The sequence below is a fragment of the Pongo abelii genome, chromosome 22 (genome assembly GCF_028885655.2).
Source record: "Pongo abelii isolate AG06213 chromosome 22, NHGRI_mPonAbe1-v2.0_pri, whole genome shotgun sequence".
In the NCBI taxonomy this organism is placed as follows: domain Eukaryota; kingdom Metazoa; phylum Chordata; class Mammalia; order Primates; family Hominidae; genus Pongo; species Pongo abelii.
Genome location: NC_072007.2, coordinates 51,527,019 through 51,551,597, shown reverse-complemented (window position 1 = coordinate 51,551,597; position 24,579 = coordinate 51,527,019). Strand labels below are relative to the sequence as shown.

At 45.8% G+C, this 24,579-nt stretch overlaps 2 protein-coding genes across 2 annotated transcripts in view; one reads left to right on the top strand and one right to left on the bottom strand.

The window, feature by feature from the left end:
- The window catches only part of BACE2 (beta-secretase 2), a 107,821-nt gene that overhangs the window by 80,969 nt on the left and 2,273 nt on the right, over nucleotides 1–24,579 (bottom strand). The window lies entirely within an intron of this gene.
- On the top strand, nucleotides 14,803–15,713 carry LOC134760865 (placenta-specific protein 4-like). Its single transcript, XM_063720949.1, is given in 4 exon segments — nucleotides 14,803–14,885; nucleotides 14,990–15,058; nucleotides 15,160–15,270; nucleotides 15,401–15,713. Coding segments are annotated over 4 exon segments (576 nt in total).

The following is a 24,579-nucleotide window of genomic DNA, read 5'->3' as shown; positions in this document are numbered from 1 at the left end:
CATTGGTTAATTAATCATGGTGTTCCTAGAAGTGAAATTGATGGGAAACCTACTGCATTCCTACTTAATTTATACAAGCAGAAAACTTCTAGGTCAAATGGACAAAAGACTAATTTGAATTATAAAAACAGAGAATCATGGCTCTTCAATCAATTTCCAGACTTGAGCTAGTTTACAGACCCAGAACCCCTTGAATGAAGGGGAGATGGGGTCCCCTTGAGGAAGGACCCCACTATATTACCGACAACTTATGCAGTGAATCTTTCTCCCATCCTTCCCCAAAGAGACCTCTGGCCTTTTATCAGGGTAACTGTGCACTGGGGAAAGGGAGATAATCAGACATTTCAGGGACTACTGGACACTGGCTCTGAGCTGACGTTAATTCCAGAGGACCCAAAATGTCATTGCGGTCCACCAGTAAAGTAGAGGCTTATGGAAGTCAGGTAATTAATGGAGTTTTAGCTCAGGTCCAACTTACAGTGGGTCCAGTGGGTCCTCGGACTCATCCTGTGGTCATTTTCCCAGTGCCAGAATGCATAATTGGCATAGATATGCTTAACAGCAGGCAGAACTCCCACACTGGCTCCCTGGCTAGTAGGGTGTGGACTATTATGGTGAGAAAGGCCAAATGGAAGCCATTAGAGCTGCCTCTACCTAGAAAAATAGTAAATCAAAACCAGTATCACATCCCTGGAGGGATTGTGGAGATCAGTGCCATCATCAAGGACTTAAGGATGCAGGGGTGGTGATTCCCACCATGTCCCCATTCAACTCTCCCATCTGGCCTGTGCAGAAGACAGATGGATCTTGGAGAATGATAATGGGTTACTGTAAGCTTAACCAAGTGGTGACTCCAATTGCAGCTGCTGTACCAGATGTGGTTTCATTGCTTGAGCAAATTAACACATCGCCTGGTACCTGGTATGCAGCCATTGACTTGGTAAATGACTTTTTCCCCATTCCTGTCCATAAGGCCCACCAGAAGCAATTTGCCTTCTGCTGGCAAGGCCAGCAATACACCTTTACTGTCCTACCTCAGGGGTAGGACAGCAAACTCTCCGGCTTTATGTCATAATCTTATTCAGAGAGACCTTGATCGCTTTTTGTTTCCATGAGATATCACACTGGTCCATTAGTTTGATGACATTATGCTGACTGGATCCAGTGAGCAAGAAGTAGCAAACACACTGGACTTATTGGTGAGACATTTATGTGCCAGGAGATGGGAAATAAATCTGACTAAAATTCAGGGACCTTCTACCTCAGTAAAATTTCTAGGGGTCCAGTGGTGTGGGGCTTGTCAAGATATTCCTTCTAAGGTGAAGGATAAGTTGCTGCATTTAGTCCCTTCTACAACCAAGAAAGAGCACAATGCCTATTTGGATTTTGGAGGCAACACATTCCTCATTTGGGTGTGTTACTCCAGCCCATTTATGGAGTGACCCGAAAGGCTGCCAATTTTGAGTGGAGTCCAGAACAGGAGAAGGCTCTGCAGCAGGTCCAGGCTGCTGTGCAAGCTGCTCAGCCACTTGGGCCATATGACCCAGCAGATCTAATGGTGCTTCAGGTGTCAGTGGCAGATAGGGATGCTGATTGGAGCCATTGGCAGGCCTCCATAGGTGAATCACAGTGGAGGCCTCTAGAATATTGGAGCAAAGCCCTGCCATCTTCTTCAGATAACTACTCTCCTTCTGAGAGAGAGCTCTTGGCCTGTTACTGGGCTTTGGTGGAAATTGAATGTTTCAAGTCACCATGCAACTTGAACTATCATGAACTGGGTGCTTTCTGACCCATCTAGCCATAAAGTGGGTCATGCACAGCAGCATTCCATCATCAGATGGAAGTGGTATATACGTGATCGGGCTTGAGCAGATCCTGAAGGCACAAGTAAGTTACATGAGGAAGTGGTTCAAATGCCCATGGTCTCCATTCCCGCCACCCTGCCTTCTCTCCCCCAGCCTGCACCGATGGCTCCATGGAGAGTTCCCTATGATCAGCTGGCAGAGGAAGAGAAGACTAGGGCTTGGTTCACAGATGGTTCTGCACAATATGCAGGCACCACCCGAAAGTGGACAGCTGCAGCACCACAGCCCCTTTCTAGGGCATCCATGAAGGACAGCAGTGAAGGGAAATCTTCCCAGTGGGCAGAACTTCGAGCAGTGCACCTGGTTGTGCACTTTGCATGGAAGGAGAAATGGCCAGATGTGTGATTATACACTGATTCATGGGCCATAGCCAATGGTTTGGCTGGATCATCAGGGAATTGGAAGAAGCATGATTGGAAAATTGGTGACAAAGAAATTTGGGGAAGAGGGATGTGGATGGACCTCTCTGAGTGGTCAAAAATTGTGAAGATATTTGTATCCCATGTGACTGCTCACCAACGGGTGACCTCACCAGAGGAGAATTTTAATAATCAAGTGAATAGGATGACCCTTTCTGTGGACAACACTCAGCGTCTTTCCCCAGCCACCCCCGTCATCGCCCAATGGGTCCATGAACAAAGTGGCCATGGTAGCAGGGATGGAGGTTACACATGGGCTCAGCAACATGGACTTCCACTCACCAAGGCTGACCTGGCTATGGCCACTGCTGAGTGCCCAATTTGCCAGCAACAGAGACCAACACCGAGTCCTCGATATGGCACCATTTCTAGGGGTGATCAGCCAGCTACCTGGTAGCAGGTTGATTATATTGGAACTCTTCCATCATGGAAAGGGCAGAGGTTTGTTCCCACTGGAATAGACACTTACTCTGGATATGGGTTTGCCTATCCTGCATGCAGTGTTCTGCCAAGACCACCGTCCGTGGGTTCACGGAATACATTATCCACCATCATGGTATTCCACACAGCATTGCCTCTGACCAAGACACTCACTTTATGGCTAAACAAGTGTGACAGTGGGCTCATTCTCATGGAATTCACTGGTCTCACCATGTTCTCCCCATCATCCTGAAGCAGCTGGATTGACAGAATGTTGGAATGGCCTTTTGAAGTCACAACTACAATGCCAACTAGGTGACAATACTTTGCATGGCTGGGACAAAGTTCTCCAGAAGGCTGTGTATGCTCTGAATCAGCATCCCATATATGGTACTGTTTCTCCCATAGCCAGGATTCACGGGTTCAGGAATCAAGGAGTGGAAGTGGAAGTGGCACCACTCACCATCACCCCTAGTGATTAAGTAGCACAATTTTTGCTTCCTGTTCCCATGACATTAAGTTCTGTTGGCCCAGAGGTCTTAGTTCCAGAGGGAGGAACACTGCCACCAGGAGACACAACAACAATCCCATTAAACTGGAAGTTAAGATTGCCACCTGGACACTTTGGGCTCCTCCTACCTTTAAGTCAACAGGCTAAAGGAGTTACAATGTTGGCCGGGGTGATTGACCCAGACTATCAAGATGAAATCAGTCTACTACTCCACAATGGAGGTAAGGAAGAGTATTCATGGAATACAGGAGATCCATTAGGGCATCTCTTAGTATTACCATGCTCTGTGATTAAGGCCAATGGGAAACTACAACAGCCCAATCCAGGCAGGACTACAAATGGCCCAGACCCTTCAGGAATGAAGGTTTGGGTAACTCCACCAGGAAAAAAAAACACGACCTGCTGAGGTGTTTGCTGAAGGCAAAGGGAATACAGAATGGGTAGTAGAAGTAGGCAGTCATCAATACCAGCTACAACCACGTGACCAGCTGCAGAAATGAGGACTGTAATTGTCATGAGTATTTTTTCCTTGTTTTGTTAAAAACATGTTTGTGCATGTTTATACTTGTACTAAGAAAATATCTTGATTTTATTTCCTTTTTCCTTTAGCATGTGACATAAGATTTACTGACTTCAAATCAGCATTTAAGTATTGTTAACTTTATGTAATAGTATTTGGGTTGGGGATTGGTGTGTTTCAGGTTGTACGAAGAATAGTTGTAATATGTTAGGCATAATTATGACCTTATTATTGTCTTTATTTGAAGATTATGTGTGATCTCAGATGTGTATGGGTTCAAGTTGGCAAGGGGTGGACTTGTGATGGTACATACTGAGTGTCAACTTGATTGGATTGAAGGATACAAAGTATTGATCCTGGTTGTGTCTGTGAGGGTGTTGTCAAAAGAGATTAACATTTGAGGCAGTGGGCTAGGGAAGGCAGACCCACCCTTAATCTGGAGGGCACCATCTAATCAGCTGCCAGTGAACATAAAGCAGAAGAAAAATGTGAAAAGGAGAGATTGGCCTAGCCTCCCAGCCTACATCTTTCTCCCGTACTGGATGCTTCCTGTCCTTGAACATTGGACTCCAAATTCTTCAGTTTTGAGACTCAGACTGGCTCTCCTTGCTCCTCAAGTTTGCAGACAGCCTATTGTGGGACCTTGTGATTGTGTAAGTTAATACTTAATAAACTCTCCTTTATCTATATCTATGTGTATGTCTATATCTCTATCTATCTCCTATTAGTTCTGTTCCCCTACAGAACCCTGACTAATAAAACAATAAAAATATTTTCTATACCTTGTCTCCATACAGTCCTTAACTTCCAATCAAATTTTAATGCTTCTCTTTTAAATATGAACAGACAGCCAATAATCATGAGATAGTGATGAAAGCCTCTAGCATGAGACACAAAGACCATGACAAACACACTGAAACAAGGAACTTGGAGGAGACAGATAAAAAGCAGAAAGCAAATGTTAAGAAAAATCATAATTTTCTCAGAGAAATATAAGAAAATGTGCAACTTTGAAGCAGGAATATGGCGAAAAACAAACAAACAAAAACAGAAGCATTCATAGAAAAAGAAAGTGATCCTGAAAACTAAAATGTGGGTGGCAGAAATGAAAATGGAGAGAAGAACAAAAAGACACACAAGGGAAACAGAGAGACCAGACTAGAAGGTGCAACATCTGAATAATGGGAGGTCCAAGAAGAGAGAACAGGCAATTACTAGACAATTTCTAGACTGAAAAGATTCACTAAGTGCCCAGCATTTTTTTTTTTTAAAAAAGATCCAGACTAAGACACATCAACAAGAAATTTCCAAATACCAGGTCAAGAATACTTCACATGTTTCCGGAGGGAAAGAAAACAGTTCATATACAGTGAATCAGGAATTACAATTGCATCAGACTCATCAACAGCATCTGGAAGATAATGTGAAAATACCTTCAAAACTCTCAAGGGACACAAGAAGATGCTGCTTGGCCACAGGAGCAAGACTGTTGGCCTCCAATCAGTCTTCTGGGCAGGCCTCTGATGCAATTACAGGGCTAAGGAACCACAGTAACCAATGTGCCATTGGCTGTGCTAAAACCCAGTGGCCCCAGGAAGAATCCTGTTGACGCTGGCTTGGAGCATGAGGCTTAAGGTTGAGGTTGAGCAGGCCCCTGTGGAGAGGCTAAAGCAACTCCATCCTTGGATTCCCACCACCATGTTGACTTCTGATTGACCGCAGTTTCTGGAAGGCTTCTAAGGTTTCTCTTATCTATTGTTCCTTATGTAAGAGAAAGTACTTATTGGCAAATCCTGCCCTTAGCTCAGGCAATCCCGCCCTTAGGCAGATTCACATAGGATTCTTGCCTTTTCGACTGCCCTAGACATTCCTTCCCTATGGTATGTAAGCCGTGGGTCTGGGGGGTGATGGGTGGGAATCTACCATCTCGTCTCACCACCACTCTAGACACAGGCATGGCTTCCATTCATAAGTCCCTATTAAATATTTCTTTCTGAGAAACTGGATTTGGCAGGCTCTTCCTCGGCCTCTCAGCTTCCTTGGACTCTGGCGTGGTTTGCATAGGCCTGCCAACCATGGAACACCCTGCCTCTCCCTAGGCCTGAACATAAATATTGGGAGATTTCAGTTCTCTACTTAGCTTCATGGTTCATAAACCCAGGCAATGAGGCATATGTCCATGGAGACAGAGATGAGCAGGCCCCAAGTGAAGCACCAGCTCAGACATGGAGGGGAAGACGTGGGTTCTGCTGGGCACAGAGTGATTCCACTCTCTATAAACACAGGCCCACAGGTGCCTGCAGCCCGACCATCCTGAATGACACTGCCTTCTCTCCTATTTGGGTGCAAAGAGTAAGAAGGAGGGATCATAGAAGTTGCCCCTGGACTACAGGGTTAAGCCAAAATGTACATATATTGACTAATGGAAGGATGATAACAATATTACATACTTTTAAAATGTGTGTGTACTTAAGAACTGATGTTATACAGAATATAACCGAACTATTACATAAATGTACATATATTGACTAATGGAAGGATGATAACAATATTACATACTTTTAAAATGTGTGTGTACTTAAGAACTGATGTTATACAGAATATAACCGAACTATTATATAAATGTACATATATTGACTAATGGAAGGATAACAATATTACATACTTTTAAAATGTGTGTGTACTTAAGAACTGATGTTATACAGAATATAAACAAACTATTACATAGTAAATTCTTATGTATACAAAAGCTGTGGGAGCTATACTTTGGTAAACTTCCTGATGGATTACATGGAAGTGGTAGTGGGTCAGGAATTTAACACTTGCTTGCAACTTTGTTGTGCTGCCAGTCAACCATACAAAGCCCAGCCATTCTAAAGGGTTTGCAAGCTCTTACGTTCAGAGCACTCAATTCTCAAAGGTGGTTTTGTGGTTGTTTATAATCTCAAACACGATCACCCTTTGCCCCCCAACCATTTTCTCCTGCTCAGTATCTACACATCACATCTTCACCTTCCAATAAAAGTTCAAAGTACTACACAGCAATGACAGGCACACTCCAAACTCTCAGAGGCTTTCATGGGTTAGATTCTAGAGAGCCTGCTAGCAGGTTAGGATTTTAAAGAACAGTTTTAAAACTCTGTTTTGTGATTCCTGGGCCAAAATAGTGATCTCAAATACGTTCAGTGGTAGAACATATTCGATCTTTCATTCCTCAAATATCACCCTAACTTGTGCTAGCCATGGTTCTAGCACACGGTGGCTGTTCTAGGCACACAGTAGCTACAGCAAACTGCCAGCCACACCCTTCCTGGGCACGTGACTCTACAGCCTCTAAATGCAAGCACCTATGACTCTCTGCAGATGCTTTCTTTGGCCAGCTATCGAGCCAGAAATGCTGAAGAGTGAAACCCCTGTGAGCTGCCCTCTACCCATGGTTGGCAGGAGGGGGTGATAAGGCCCAGCCGCCTTGCCCCGTAGTCAGCACAGCTGAATCTATCTGATGTCACCTCTCAGAGTTCCCCAGCGGGGGAGTGGGCCTCAGTGGCCCACATTTATAACCTCCTCCATGACATACACTCTTACCTGCGACTCCTGGTGAGGCAGGAGGCGGGACTTGATTCCAAAGGCAGGGCTTGGACATAGGACCAAACTGAGCACCAGCTAAAACAGGTCAGGGCAGATGCAGTTTTCCATAGGATACACCCACCAGCATGCCATGTCGGTTTACCGTTTCCATGGCAACACCCAGAAGTTACCTTTCCGTGGCAATGACCCAATGGCCCTAAGGTTACCACCCTCATCCTAGAAGCATCTGCATACACCGCCCATTAATTTGCATATAGTTAAAGGTAGGTATAAATATGACTGCAGAACTGCCTCTGAACTGCTACTCAGGGCACACAGCCTATGGAGCAGCCCTGATCTGCAAGGAGTGGCATCTCTGACACTGCTGTGCACAGCTGCTTCCATGGAAGCTGCTGCCTAACACCACCAGCTCACCCTTGAATTTTTGGGCAAATCCAAGAACTCTCCCAGGCTAAGCCCCAATTTTGGGGCTTGCCTGTCCTGCATCATCTGGCAACCAGCAAAGGGACGAGGACGGCGGAGATGGCGGCAATTGGCAGAGAGGCAAGACAGCGGAGACAGAGAGGCAGCAATTGGTGAGAGACAAGAGACAGCAGTTGGCAAGACAGCAAGAGACGGTGAAGCAGTCTGTGATTGAGGATGTAAGATCTGTAACACTGAGGAAGTAACAATAAAGAGCTGCTAACACTACCAAGCTATAACCCTAACCAGTGCCTCTTTTCACAGCCATCATCTTTCCCTGGCAGGTGGTGAAACTGAGTGGACAGCCAAGTGTCCATAGTACAGCTGCCTCGTGTGAGACCCACTGCTCCAACCAGCCAGCCCCCTACACAGAAGCTGAGCACCCCCAAGCTGGGGAACCTAGAGAGACCTGCACCCGGGTCCCACGTGGAAGACTGGCTGGTGCTATTTTGTCTTCTGTGGATGGGCGAGTGTCCCCATTGCAACCTCCCCCAGTAATATCAGGTAAGCTAGGAAATAAAAGCCTTTGGTTAAGCGGTCAGTTCCCCACAGTTTAGGTGCCTTGAAGCACATTCTTGCCACCCCTTCACCTGGTTCTTTCTCCTCTGACTCCATTTTATTGCTCCACTTCGGTTTCATTTTCAGTCCTAATATGTATGTCTTGTTTGAAGTCTTATGTTTGCTTTCGACTTTCTGTTAACTGTATGTGGGCAATTGTTTAAGGCAGGACACTTGGTTGCGAGAGGTCCCCTGTTGTATTGACTCTGGGATACCAGAGTCACGTTGTTCTATGTTCTGTAACCTGGTCTTGGGTTCACGGGGTTGGCCGCCCACTGGGTGCCCCAGGGTTTTTGGCACTGCTGTGCACAGCTGCTTTGGCGAGGGCATCCTTGTTGGCTGAAACGCAGGCATTTTGGGTTCTCAGCATCTGTATTATAGGCCACCCTCCAGATGCTCTGGGGTTTTTAGCACTGACATTTCCTCTAGGATTGTGGGTTATACCCCTTTCGCTAAGCTAATATTGGTCTTGTCTTTTTCCACCCTGAAGTTAGGAGTATTATTTTCCTAATAGCCAGTTGCAAGCTCCTTCCTGTGTACTGTCTTATAACTCCCTTGCCTAAGCCGCTCTCGGTCAAAGGAATTGGGAGCTCCCAGGCTCCTGACCTGGCAGTCAGCCACCTACAGTGGTAGACAAGTGGCCAGCCCAGTATTTTTTTCAGCATCTCCACTACTGGGGAGGTTCTCCAGCAAGTCAGAGCCTCTGAGGTCTCCCCTTGGGCAACACTGTTTACCCCTTTCCCTTCCTCCATTTGTTTAGCCCCCCTCTCCACCCAACTCTAGATCTCTACGGAATTTAGGCTCAACATTCGACTGCCCATTTGTAGCTCATAATCCATTTTTATAACACCTTGCCATCTATATTTACACCTTTAAAGAACACAGGAATTTAAGAGGGAAGAGTAACTAGGCTTTTGCTAAACTTGGGCTAATTAAAACCCTCTGTAGAGAGATCCTTAATATAGGCATGGGGACAACAAGGAGCATCCCGAGGGACTCGCCACTAGGGTGTCTTTTAAGCTATTGGAGCAAATTCAAATTTGGCTTAAAGAAAAAGAAACTCATTTTGTATTGCAACACCATTTGGGTTAAATACAAATTAGACGACGAATATATCTGGCCTAAACATGGTTCTATATACTATAATGATATTTTACGATTAGGCTTATTTTGTAAAAGAGAAGGAAAATGGGAAGAGATCCCTTATGTACAGGCTTTTATGGCTCTATACTGGATCACATTACTTCCAGGCATTAGAATGCCATGCATAAGGGATCCCCAACTAGCTGCTCCCCATAGAAAGTGTATAAGCCTCCCCAGAGTCTCTTCAGTCCCCCATTCCTGAGTGGGGGTTCTCACCAATTCTCTAATGAAAGATTCCACCCCAATATCATCAGGCACCTTTCCCCCTTATCCAACTAGCCCTAGCCTATAACCTCCACTGCCCAAGAAAGTGAGCCCAACCAGTACACCAGGAGTGGGGCTCCATATCAGCCCCTAAAGTCAAGCCTGTGTCCATCGTGGGAAGTAGCTGACGGATATGAGGGCACACTCAAAGAGTACACATGCCATTTTCTATGTCTAATTGGACCTTATAAAAGGAAGGAATTGGCCAGTTTTCAGATAAACCAGAAAAGCTTATACAAGAGTTTGTTACACGGACTATGTTCTTTAAATTGCCATGACTTACAAATATTGTCATCCGCTTGCTGTGCTGTGGGGAACAAAAAAAGTAGAGGAAAAAGTGTGTGGTTAAGCCAGTCAATTATGACAAGGTTAAAGAAATAACTCAGGGAAAAGATGAAAATCCTGCTCTGTTTCAGGGTCTTTTAGTTGAAGCACTCAGGAAATATACTAATGCAGGCCCAGACACCCCAGAAGGGCAAGCTCTCCTGGGTATACATTTTATCATTCAATCTTCTCCTGATATTAAGAGGAATCTACAAAAAGCAGCAATGGGACCTTCAAGTCCTATGAAACAACACTTAAAGATAGCCTTTAAAGTTTACAACAATAGGGACAGGGCAAAAGAGGGAAGTAAAAAGAAATAGCCAAAAAGTACAATTGTTAACAGTGGCTTTAAGCCCCCTTCCCCCTCACGGTTACTCATCTTGAGAAAATGTTACAAAATTAGCATCTGGGATGCCTAAACAAGACTTGACGCCTGACTTGCTGACCCCTGGGCCAGAATCACTGTGCCTACTATAAGCAAAAGGGCCCCTGGCAATGCAAATGTCCCAACTGCTCTAGTGAGAGAGAACAATAACAACAAAACACTTCCATCAATACTAGAGCTAACCTTCTTCTACTAGCCCCAGTGAGCTGCTTAGCTCAAGTAAGTTTACTGTCCCAGAGGACAGCTTTCCACAGTGGCAGATAAGCAGCCGCCTGAACATTTTTCTTTGGTATTTCCACGGCTGAGTGTGCTCTCCAGTGGCCTGGGGACTCCAGAATCTCCTTTTGAGCAATGCAGTTTGCTCCCTCCCCTTTTTAGTTGATGCTATGGGATTCCCTGTCCTGCCTCTTCCTGTTTTCCATACCTATCGGGGCAAACAAAATTTGGCCAGGTAGATGGGTCCCAGTTCTGTAAATAACTTGAATCCAGTTGTCTTGTATAGGTCATTTTATTTAATATGTTTTTGGGTATATGTACATGTATTGTGATGTGTGTTGTGTCTAGCGTGCTATCAAATTGGCTTATAGATAAAAGAACACTCACACATTCAACAAATAAGACTACTGAAAGCTTATTAGTTTGAAGAGAATCTTGTATCTTCTAAAATTTAACTTTAGGATTTTTACCTAGGTAAGTCACTGATGTTCACAGGCTTTAAAATGGTTAAAATGGCTTTAAATGGTGACCAGCTTTGCATGATATCTTGGTTCTCGGTGATCTCGATAAAGTTAAAAGTGAAATAATTAAATACACATAAATGGGATATGCTTAATGTGTGGTTTACAATCATAAAATGGCAGAATGGTTCTCATCTATAGAATGACAATGTCTACTGTGAAGTTCATGACTTCTTCCTTCCTAGGTTTACATAAAATGTGCTCAAGAAATGTATTCTTTATTGAGAAAAAATTTTTTGTCTAATCCGGAAGTTGCTAAATGGGAGGTTCAAAACATGAGTGAACCAGTGAGTAGAAAAGAGAGATGTAAAGAACATTATGAATAGAAAATGTATTTTTTGTTTGTTTTGCAAGGAAGGATATAAAGAAAGAGTAATTTTATATGTGGAGAAATCTTGTATAGTAAATTCCTATCCTAGAGTAAAATAACTTTAAGAAAGAGGTAGTATAGAACATGTCAGGAAATTCAACCACATTGTAGATGGTCTGTGTAAGTCACCTGCACAGTGTGAATGAGTGTGGAGGTAGGCAGGCACTCATTGGCCCTTGAAATCCTTTTGAGCATATGGAAGCCAAGAACTAGAAGCCAGGAAACGGGGTTGTAAAACTGATTTGTCTATGGATTTTATGTGTTGAGCTGCTGTGGTCTTGGCTTGTAGTAATTACCTATACAAACCTTCCCCCTCCCCTTTAGAATTTAGGACAGGTTCAAAAGGCCCTCCAATATAAAAATAAAATACTGTCCTTCCCCACAAAGGAAAAAATAGCTCCCCTGTTAAACCAGGAGACTTAGTCTTCCTAAAACCTTAAAGACAGGGTAAAGACAGGGATCCCCCAAGAATCAATTACAACAAAATGGAAGGGCCCTTATCAGGTATTGTTAAGTACCCCCACTGCTGTTAAACTTCAGGGAACACCTACTTGGGCACACAGATCCAGGACTAAACCTGTTTCTTATGAGTCACGGGCACAAAGGAAGGACACTACAACCACAACCCATATCAGTAAAGCTTTGGAAGATCTCTGCTACCTATTTAAAATAATCAACACTCAGCCAGAAGAGGTAATGTAATGCTGTAGATGGGAATAGGAGCATTAATCTTGCTCTTCTTCCTGACTGCAGTGCTTCCTTTCTATGGCTTTAACCAGCCACGTCCTCCTGGGAAACATCTCCTGTGGGCTTGTTGGGAATAGAGGCTACTCTAAGACCCAACCAGATACCACGATGCCACCGTTAATTCTGTTTGCTCTTCTAATTAACCTAAGCCAGTGTGTATGTGGACGGGGAGGGTAGACAAAATTCTACAGTAAATATTTCAAAAATTATAGCATCATAGAATCATCTTTATGGTTGCTAGATTTGTCATCAACACTCCCAGGATAGAGAGTTTCATCTTCTGACCTATCTGGAAAATCTCAGGACCATGTCCCCAGACCTCCTAACTAACCATAGCAATCTCAAAATATTCAAACCCCTACTTGTGAAGTGGAACTCTACCCCACTTAGTGGATCCCACCTGAACCCTGCTGTCCCCCTGCCCTGACCACTATTATCAGAATCTGGGAAGTCGGGCATCTATATCTCCAGTGCACTCATAACTCTAGCATTTGCATCCACTCTTGCATTAATGACGCAAAAGTGGAAGCTTCCCTGCAATGCTCTGATCCAACTCTAGTTGCCAAGTTTCCAAGACCACAGGGAGGTAAATGAGATTCCATTTGTAAGTGAAAAGACCATATATGGTACCTTCTCCCAGATGGGAACATACAAAGGAAAAACAACTGCCTGATCTGGGGAGGTGATAGTACTACCTTCTTCTAGAAAACAAAGATTGTTCAACCACCAACATGAGAACAGGTGGAAAATATCTCTATAGACCCAACCTGGCAATGAAGTATAAATATCGCACCCCGCAGGGCTTCTCTCGGTGCCCCAGCTGGGCTCATTTTTGTTTGTGACCATGAATGGGAAGAAGTCACACCCTGTAACCACTCCAACTCCCTAAGGAGTCACCTCTGCTTTAAGGAATAGCTTTCCCTTGTGTCTAAAAAACTTGGAACTGACGTGAATGAACATTGGCCACTCTTTCCCCTCCAGGGGTCACAATCTATAACCCCTAGGACCCAAGAATATCAGAAATAAGTAAGCAATAAAACTAATTCTGGCAGGAATCAGGGCGGCAATAGGACTAGCAGCACCCTGGGGTGGCTTTGCCTACCATGAGTTAACGCTAAAGAAGTTGGCTAAAATCCTAGAATCCTTAGCCACCAACGGAGCTCAGGCATTAAAGAGAATTCAAGAGTTCCCCAGACTCTGGAAAATGTAGTTGTCGATAACAGACTAGCATTGGATTATTTACCAGCTGAACAAGGTGGAGTCTTGTGCAGTTATTAATAAAACCTGCTGCACATATATTAACTCTGGACAGGTTGAGGTTAACACTCAAAAGATCTATGAGCAAGCTGCCTAATTACATAGATATAACCAGGGCACTGACCCCAACTATATCTGGTCAACCATCCAAAGTGCCTTCCCAAGTCTCACCTGTTTTTCACCTCTTCTAGGACCTTTGACAACTGCCTTGTTACCAATTTTTGGTCCTTGCTTCTTTAACCTCTTAGTAAAGTTTGTGTATTCTAGATTACCACAGTTCCAGAGACAATGCTGGCACAAGCTTCCAGCCCATCCTGTCCACTGACACAGAGAATGAAATCGTCCTGCCTCTGGGCCCCTTAGATCAGGTATCCAGAGATTTTTACTCCTCCAGTGCTAGGCAGGGCCTACGTCCATAAACTCAGCAGGAAGTAGTTACGGAAAACAGATCTCCGCCCTTCTGCAGCCCCCTTAAGATTAAGGAGGAGTATCTAATCTCTGAAGGGGGAATGAGGTAGGAGGTGGGACTCAACTCTGGAAGTGGGGCTTAGGCACTCAGACCAAACTGACCACTAGCTAAAATAGGTCCAAGGACACACCCACCTGTGTCAAGTCAGTTCACCATGGCCCTGGCAGCACCCAGGAGTTACTGCCTCTTTCTATGGCAACGGCCCGACAACCCAGAAGTTACCACCCTCACCCTGGAAATGTCTGCATAAACTGCCCCTTCATTTGCATATAATTAAAAGTGGGTACAAATACAACTGCAGAACTGCCTCTGAGCTGCTACTCTGGGCGCACAGCCTGTGGGGCAGCCCTGCTTTGCAAGGAGCAGCGCCTCTGTTGCTGCTGTACACAGCCGGCCGCTTCAATAAAAGTTGCTAACACCACTGGCTTGCCCTTGAGTTCCTTCCTGGGCAAAGCTAAGAACCCTCCTGGGCTATGCCTCAATCTTAGGACTCGCCTGTCCTGCATCACTGGGATCATCTCCCAGTAAACTAGCCACACTTACATCCATGTCTCAGGGCCATTTCTGGAGAAAGCAGCCCAGGACACTGTTGAATAAAACACACAATACTCTCTGTGGTCTTCTCCACCCCACCCCACACCAGGTACTGTCAGCTTCATTCTCCTTTTTCATTGCCTGTAAGCAGGGGAGCATAATGTTTTCACATTCTTTGTAAGGCCTTTGTTCTACTAAAATCTAACCTCAGAGCACAATTTTAAACTAGATGAAAGAGGAGCTGCACCTGAAGCACTGCAAACACCTCCTCAGCACATATGTGCACTCACTCTGGACACCCTCACTCACCCTGGACACCCTCACTCACCCTGAACACCCTCACTCCTCACCCTAGACACCTTCACTCACCCTCATACCCTCACTCCTCATCCTGGACACCCTCACTCCTCACCCTGGACACCCTCACTCCTCACCCTGGATTCCCTCACTCCTCACCCTGGACACCCTCACTCCTCACCCTGGACACCCTCACTCCTCACCCTGGACACCCTCACTCACCCTGGACACCCTCACTCACCCTGGACACCCTCACTCACCCTGACACCCTCACTCCTCACCCTGGACACCCTCACTCCTCACCCTGGACACCCTCACTCACCCTGGACACCCTCACTCACCCTGACACCCTCACTCACCCTGACACCCTCACTCACCCTGGACACCCTCACTCACCCTGACACCCTCACTCACCCTGGACACCCTCACTCACCCTCATACACTCACTCACACTGACACCCTCACTCCTCACCCTGGACACCCTCACTCACCCTGATACCCTCACTCACCCTCATACCCTCACTCACCCTGACACCCTCACTCTTCACCCTGGACACCCTCACTCCTCACCCTGGACACCCTCACTCACCCTGACACCCTCACTCACCCTGGACACGCTCATTCACCCTCATACCCTCACTCACCCCGACACCCTCACTCCTCACCCTGGACACCCTCACTCCTCACCCTGGATTCCCTCACTCCTCACCCTGGACACCCTCACTTCTCACCCTGGACACCCTCACTTCTCGCCCTGGACACCCTCACTCCTCACCCTGGACACCCTCACTTCTCACCCTGGACACCCTCACTCACCCTGGATACCCTCACTCCTCACCCTGACACCCTCACTCACTCTGACACCCTCAAGTCTTCACCTCCCTGGCTGCAGCCTGGGAGGCTTTCCCTAACTTCTGAAGGCTCAGTCCTCCTCATGCCAATCTCAGCTCAAATTGCACCTCCTCAGAGAGGTCTTCCTTAACTGCCCTTATAAAGCAGGATTCTTTCACCCATAGCCCTTCCCACATTGCACTGTCGCACAGCACTCCTCTAAAAGTCTGTTTACTTCTTGAACAATCTGTCTTCCTTATAAGGAGAGGTTCTGTAAAAGCCAAGACTATCTCTGTCTAGTTGACTGTTTCATACCAGGGCACAGACCAAGGCCCCGACATGCAGTAAGTGCTTAATCAATATGTTTTGAGGCAAGGTCTTGCTCTGTTGCACACACTGGAGTGCAGTGGCACAATCATAATTCATTGCAGCCTTGAACTCCTGAGCTCAAGTGATCCTCCTGCCTCAGCCTCCTGAGTAGCTGGGACTACAGGCATGCACCACCAAGCCTGGCTAATTAAAAAAAAAATTATATAGATGGGGACTTGCTATGTTGCCTAGGCTGATCTTGAACTCCTATCCTCAAGCAATCCTCCCACCTTAGCCTTCCAAAGTGCTGGGATTATAGGCATGGAGCCACCACACCCAGCCAATGTGCTGAAGAAAGAAAAACATGCTCATCCTTTGAGTCAGGTTCAAATTTTTTCTCCTCTTTAACCCCCAGTCACTAGTTATAAGTGATTTTTAACTCTTCTCACGCTTTAATGCATCTGGCAAGAAGATCCACGTGGTGTTAGGAATAAGACAGGACCTTAAGGATGGGGGAATCAGCAGGTATCAGCGTGCCTGTATGCTCAGGGCAGCCGTTTCCACTGGACATTCTTCCTTTGTCTCTCTGGGCAGCGACTCCTAGGCCAGCCGACCTGCTGTGTCGAGTAACCAGGATTTCTCAATCTTGGCATGGTTGCCATTTTGGACCAGATCGTTCTTTGTCGTGGGGGCTGCCCTGTACAGCAAAGAATGCTGAGCAGCACTTTCAGTCTCCACCCACAGGATGCCAGTAGCACCCTCTAAGTTGTGAGAACTCAAAATGTCTCCAGAGGATGCCAGATGTCCCCTGGGGCGGGGACACAATCACCCCGGGTTGAGATCCATGGAGCCAGGTCTGTTTGCCACCATGGGGTACAGCTCCATTCCCACTTTAGGAGGGCTAGGAGGCAGCGTCGTGGGGCCACAGAAGGCCTGGCTTTGCAATCAGAGGACAGGATGCACATTCCTTCAAGATACAGACCCAGATTGTTAGGCATCTAGTTCTTGGGTTTTCTGTTGTTGTTGCTGTTCCGTTTTGTCTGTCTTCCCTCCTTTGTTTACTAGCAGCCTGGAATTTGCCACTTTTTCTAAACGAAGATTTATGGAACATTTACCACACGGCTGACGCTGTGTGAGGCTAAGGTTCTAATACACCGCAGCTCACTTCACTCTCGCAGTACTATAAATGCACACTGTTTTAACTTGACCCTTTCTTGGGAAGGTGACAGAGAGGTAGGAGGGCAAACATGTTGTGTGCCCCGTCCCAAGGGTGTTACTGGTGGAATAATATCCCCCCCACCCCAGTTTCTAATTTGCTGTAGGCTGTGACACTGTGGGGCAAGACTCAGAGTCCTGTTGAAATTAGGAATAAGTGTGCTGTGAGGGAACAGCTGCCTTATTTTAGAACACAGATTTTCTGAATATCTATTTTGACGGGTTCAATCCTCTCCCCTTCCTGCCTTCCTTCTGCCGATTTTCAATGTCTTGATGGTGTCCCACCTGAGTGGCCTTTAGAGATGTGAGTTGTGAGGCACTGGGGATGCAGGCAGACGTCCTCCAGCCCAACACTGCCTAATTTAACAGGAATTTCTGCATTCTGGAACAAGCCTATTTTCCCCAAGCAGGATTACTCCAGAGAGCAAAACACAGCCCAATAGTATCACATTTCCTTTCTGCTTTAGCAAAAATAACCACTGTCTCATTCAAGGGAAAAGGACGCCAAACAAATTTGTTACTGGAACCATTTGTAACAACTTCTAGTTTGCACTGCCTTGGAGCAAGCACACTTTGTAGAGGAGGGATTTGCAGTTACTTGGGCAACAAGGTAACCACTGATCATTGCAGGAAGCTTCAGAAACTGTGGGACCAGTGTAGAAGGATGGAGCATCTGTCCAAACTAAGAATAAAAAGAATGACACTTGTATTTTGTATGTCTTTTTCACTTTGTCTTTCTAGTAATTCATTTTTCTTGATATTTACACCTTGCGGCCCCGTGATAGACTGGAAATCTCAAAAACACACGTTCAGCACCAAGATTTTGAGCAGCACCGCTTCAGAATGAGACCCCTAGAAAAAACTGCGTGTTTTCCACTTGCCCAACACAAGTTTTTGGAACACGATCTGCTTGAGGTGGAGATTTTCTAGATGGGCAAAGAGAAGGAAACACTTAACCTAGGAACAGTATTTAGGAAGACGAAAGAACACAGCCTTTCTGCACAGGAAACCGCTGAGCAGAGGAGAATCTGGCCTCTGCAGTGGCCTCCAAATAGAGTCCAATGGCTGGGGCCAGCGTGGCTGCTTAAAGGGGACTCAAGGGATATAATAAAATGCAGATTCTCAGGTCCTAGTGCAGACAGTCTCACCCAATAAATCTGGACTGCATATGGGAATCTGTATTTCTAGGCCCTTCTGCAAGGCAGTCCTGGTCTTTCCAGGAACTATCGGCAGCTGGTTTGGGGAAAGAAGCAACGACTCCAAGTGTGACCTGTGAGCTGGCAGCAGCCACCCTCGGCTCTGCTCCCGGTCACTGAACCTGATTCTGCATTTTGACCTAACCCCAGGTGTTGCACCTACACAAAGCTGAAGCAGATTGGTCTGGGGGCAAAAAATTAGAGCTATAGAGATCCTCTCAAATGAAATAGATGATGTCATTGACTGTTAGAGCTTCTAGAAGGAATTTGAGGTCACTTGTTCAAATTCCCTGATTTACAGAGGAGGAAACAGAGGCTCAGACAGGTCAAATGACTTCTCTCCAATACCCAACATTCGGCAAGTAGCAGATCTGGGACTAGTACCCAAAGCACCTAGCTTTCCAATCACTGCACAAGCCACACAGTTCTGTCTGCTTGTCAGTGGCTGTTCTGATTCCAAAAAAAGCTTAGGAATTTCCCCAGGAGGCAGCATGATGTAGTGGGAAAGGCTCTGGATGCCTCTTCAAGGCTTCTGGAATTCATGTCCACCTCCACCAAGAAGCCACTTTCCTGCCAGCTACAGGTGCTCACCTGAAAAGCAAGCCAGACCATATTAACCCTGGCATTGCTGGCACCTGGAAAACTTTCTGATTCAATGCTTTCCACCTCCTCCTACCCCTCGCCACCCCCATGGCATGAAATCCTGGGGACTGCTTTAGAAATTGTTTTCTTTGCTGGTAGGGATTTGCACAGCTGGCACACTGCACCAGTCTCCTGCCTGCTACCAACAAGGCCATTTCCCAAGCACTGGCTTTGGAGAAGCTGGGGCTCTGAAATGGAAACACGAGGCTGCCCTTAGCAGGCCAGGTGTAAATTCTCCCCCTGCCACTTTCAGCCTAGCATGAAATGGATGGAGTGTGCATTCCTACTTCCCTTTATGGTTCCCTGGAATGATGGAGCTGCCCAGGGCATCGCCACGTTACTCTCTAGACAGTCTCTCTGTCTTCCTGCAATGGCAGTGCTGAGGTTGTATATTTCTAGATGCAGGTATATGATTGCCATATAATAAAAATCTGAAAACATCCCACCCGGGGCCTGGGCTGGACAGCAAGCATTAGCACAAAACAAACACACTCATTTCATTTCCTTTATGTGGTTAATATCAGCACTCCCAGAGTATTCTTTCTTCTTTTGAGAATTGTAAGAGCAAAAAGTGACCATTTTTTTGTATTGAGTAGCAATAGTCAAATATCAAAATAGTACATCTAGGCCAAGAGAGGATGAAGGGGAGCCAGGCCAGGAAAGTCACCCAGAAGAGGTGACACTCTCTTCCTCAGGTTCCACCAGAAACATGTTTACACCCAGGGAAGTTATAGAAGGGGTGCCAGGCTGCCCACCTGCCTCACAGGTATGCCCTATTGTCCAGGTAGTATCTGTTACCTTAACAGACAATGAGCCCCAGTGTCTCACCAAGGCCGGGCAAACAGGGTGACCCAGAGGAGGGATCCATGACACACAGCAAGGGACTCAAGGACAGACAGAGGCCCATAGTCAGTCATAGGAGCCTCAGGTCACCTGGAGAGGGACCTCACTCACCAGCAAGCAGGACCACCACCCCGTTCCTGCTGTACCCAGTGTGGGGGTGGGGCAAGAGTCAGTGCCCACTAACCCCCGACATCTTCTCCAGCACTGGTAGACCCTGAATTCAGGGGCCAAAGGCTTGACCTGCTCTAGTCTATGAATGAGATGTTACATAAATCCCAAGGCATGCTGTCAGATACCAGGTAGAAGGAGAAAAACACCACCTTTAAATTCCTCCGCCTCCACCCCTGGGAGCAATGCAGCTAGGTACCACCACCACAAAAGAAGAGCCACTTGGCCAGGTGCGGTGGCTCACGCCTGTAATCCCAGCACTTTGGAAGGCCGAGGTGGGCAGATCACTAGGTCAAGAGATCAAGACCATTCTGGCCAACATGGTGAAACCCCGTCTCTACTAAAAACACAAAAATTAGCCGGGCGTGGTGGCACACACCTGTAGTCCCAGCTACTCAGGAGGCTGAGGCAGGAGAATCGCTTGAACCCAGGAGGCGGAGGTTGCAGTGAGCCAAGATCGGGCCACTGTACTCCAGCCTGGCAACAGAGCGAGACTGTCTAAAAAAAAAAAAAAAAAAAGCCACTCATCACAACAGCTAGCCTTATCCTTTTGGGATCATTCCAGGAGGAAAAAAGAAAAATGGGCAGGCAAGAGGAGGTGAAGCCAACGTACCTACAACAAGGAGATCACACAAGGAGATCAGGGATGAGTATGGCGGGAAGCATGGGGGGAAGCACCTGTTTCATATTAAATATATCCTGATTGATAAGGGGGTTGCCTTATAATGTCTTTAAAACATGAAATACTGAAGCCTTCTACATCCATCCCAACATAAGTGTTTATTACTCACAGGTATTTAAATATCATTGATCTAATCTTGCACACATTGGATTTCTCTCATATTATACATTAATTTCAGCAATTCTAGAATTAGTGCAACATGACGTGGGACATTTTAAATTCTTCTTTTCGAGATGGAGTCTTGTTCTGTCGCCCAGGCTGGAGTGCAGTGACATGATCTCGGCTCACTGCAACTTTTGCCTCCCAGGTTCAAGCAATTCTCCTGCCTCAGCCTCCCGAGTAGCTGGGACTACAGGCAGAAGCCACCATGCCTGGCTAATTTTCATATCTTTAGTAGAGACAGGGTTTCACCATGTTGACCAGGCTGGGTCAGGTCAAACTCCTGACCTCAGGTGATCCACATGCCTCAGCCTCCCAAAGTGCTGGGATTACAGGTATGAGCCACCGCGCCCGGCCTGACATTTTAAATTTTTAAGCAGTTACTCTCCAGTGGGAAAAACAATACAGAAGTACAGAAGGGAAGCAGAAACCCTCCTCTCTTCCTTCTCCCACCCTAAGCCCCAGGGCACTCTCTTGCCACAGGCTTCATATTAATACAGCACTAAAATCATCATTTGTTTATTGCCTGTGATAAAAATTACACTTGAATCCCAAATTGAAATTATTAACAATTAAAAGGTGAGGTAGAATCAAAGAAAAAAAAATCCATAGAATGAAAAACTTAGAATGAACTTGTTGTGGATTAAATCATGTTCCCCAAAAGATATGCTGAAGACGTAACTCCAGTACCTGTGAACTTAACCTTATTCAGAAAGTGGGTCTATGCAGATGGGATCAAGATGAGGTCAGGTTAGAGGAGGGCAGGCCCTAATCTAATGACTGGTCTCCTTATAAGAAGAGAGGAATTTGGCCACAGAAACTTACACGGAGGGGAGATATTGGAGTGATGCGGCCAAGGGCCAAGAAATGCCAGCAGCCATCAGACGCTAAGAAGAGGGAAGGAAGGATCCTCCCCCAGAACCTCCGGAGGGACAGTGTTTCTGCTGTCACCTTGCTTTTTGAACTCTGGCCTGCAGAATTGTGAGAACAAGTTTCTATTGTTTTGAGACCAGGACATTAATGCAGAAATTAGAAGATTATCCACAGCTGAGGAAACGGAAGACGAGGGAGGTTACACACTTGCTCATGGTCACAGGTGTGACACTACAGTGTTCAGGACCTGTAATCACGCCAGGATGCTTCCTGTCAAACCACATCATCTCCAGAAGCATGAAAATGGTTCTTCTTAAAAAGTTACCGTAACTAAAACACTGCACATAAGGAGGAACCGCAGTGAAGTGCAAAGACTGAGCTGGGCAGACCCAGATTGACAGCTCCACCCTGCTTTGCCTTCACTAGTGTGGCCCTGGACAAACTCCTCTGCCTCTCCAAGCCTCGGTTACCCCGTCTGAAAATTAAGTCACATTATTGTGCACATCTTCCAGGACGTTGCAAGGATACAATGAGGTGAGCCACGCAAAGGGCTTCACATGCCATTTGAGTGTCCAATACTCCATCAGCAAGAAATCAAGGTCAGCTCTTGATCTTATAAACTATTTCTCAGACTCCTGTCCCTCCTTGTTGTTTCAAGCTGATTTCTTGGCTCACCTTTCCCAGTCCTCTGTAATACAGTCTTTGATTAATTCTTTCTCTAAAGCCCAGGAGTTGCCACTTCTCACTTGAAGGAGCTGGTGGCAAACTGGCTTTGACTTTCTTGTTCTTTCAACCTCAGTAATTGTTTTTTCTCATTGTCTTTAATAGTTTATCATTTCAGGTGGCTCCATCAGATTTCTTCTTGCTGGGATTGCCTTCTTGTTTTCAGCCTCACCTACAGTCAGCTTCATTTGGGGAGCCTGGATGGCTTCTTCTGAAGAACACAAACCCTTATTGCATATGCTCGATCCATATTTTCAATACAAGTCTTCCAAATAATTGTGTACTAAGAGGCTGATAATCAAGTGAATGCACCATGATTAAAATAGGATTCACCAAAATAATTAGGTGGCCCTTTACATTCAAGTGTTCAGGTATGAGAATAGTTTTGCTCTCTGCTTTACCTATCTTAGTGGAGATGACAGAAAATCTTTCAGAAAAAAATCCGAAAGGCTTTTTTTGAAGCTACTACAAGGTATATGGCTGCACACCTTTTTCTGTCTTCAGCTGGAGTTATTGTGTTAACATGAAAGTCTCTTTTTTAATCATGGAAATTGCTGTAATTATAATTACTTTAGAAGAGTGTTATTATTATTAATAAGACCAAATTGCACGGTTCAAGCAGATGCTGGTTGAAAGAACTGTTCAAAAGTTCTACGGTTCGAAAGAACCCACATAATGGGATCAGCCACAAACCTGGCAGTCATCTCCATGCCAACGTGGCCCTGCCCGCCAGCACACAGGCCTTGCAGCTCTCACGCGGGCTTCTGGGCACATGCCTGTGACTCCTCACTGGGCAAACAATGGACCTCTAGTTCCTGATTAAAGCCTTCGGGGAACAAGCACACTTCCAACAGTTGACTTTCCCATAAAAGAGGGGGAGCTGGAGGGCTCTGGTTCCTGTTGAACTGCTCCTCTCAAGGCCTCTCCCATGCACACCTGGATCCAGCCCTTCATTCTGTTGCTCATTCAGCAGTGCTGAAGGAAGGAGGAGATGGGAGAACAGCAGGGAGTTCCAGAGGGTCCAGTTGCCGTCATACAATAAGTTCCTAACACCTTGGGGTGTAAGTTCAGGGTTCTCTGGCTAGAAAGGGTAGTTTGAGGCCAAAACCAAAGAGATCAGGAGGCATGAAGGGAAGGAAGTCATTTTCTGCCTGGTGGTTCAGAACTTGGCTTCTGAAGTTCAGCTCCCTGGCTTCCATTTTTGGCCCTCCCTCTTTCTTGCCCTGTTGCCCTGGAAAGTCATTCAGTCTCTCCGAGCTTCAGTTTTCCCACCCCTAAAATCCATATAAGACCCCCAAGGGGTAGTGGGTGGTGGGTGGGGATTCCTGGGAAAGCACACTTAAAGCACAGAGCGCAGTGCTTGTCACGTACTGAGCTTCCAGACATTGTCTACGACTATTACTTAATTCTTGAAAAATTCTTGGTTATTTATTGCTTGAATTTACAATTCCATTTTTCTCTCCACCTAAGCAATTTTTATTTTAGGCTTCAGAGAATCAGCAGAGAATAAATGCATGACTCCTGGCCATTAATAGAGCAGGAAAGCTCACTCCAGGTTCAGAAGTCACCTCACTGCTGCCCCCTCTAGCCGGCTGCTGACACCCTGCTGGTGGTCAGAGACATTTCAGGGCAACACAGGCAGGTAGTGAATCCTAATGCAGTAGTCAGTAAAGCCTGACTTTACAGTAGGCATTTGGAAAGATTTTGCTACAAAGCAGCTTATCGCTAAATCAAGCCAGGAAGGAGGTCCAGGATATTTCATTCCCCATCACATGTAAACATTAAATCTGTCTCTGTAGAAGCAGCCCTCCCTGGAAACATGCTAATGGTCAAGAAGTAATCTTGAACCAACTACTGCCTTGGCTATGGTAAAGACAGGAGCCTAGGTACTCAATACATTTCTGTTAATTAAATTAATTAAACCTCATCATTTTAAAGGAAAGGTCATTGAATTAATTAACAGGCAAGTTATTATTTATAAAAGCTTTTTTTTTTTTGATTGCCAAAGTTAAGTATTTTTTAGTCCTTCTTCAGACTTCTTCCTTTCCCCTTTGCTCTGGAGGGAGGG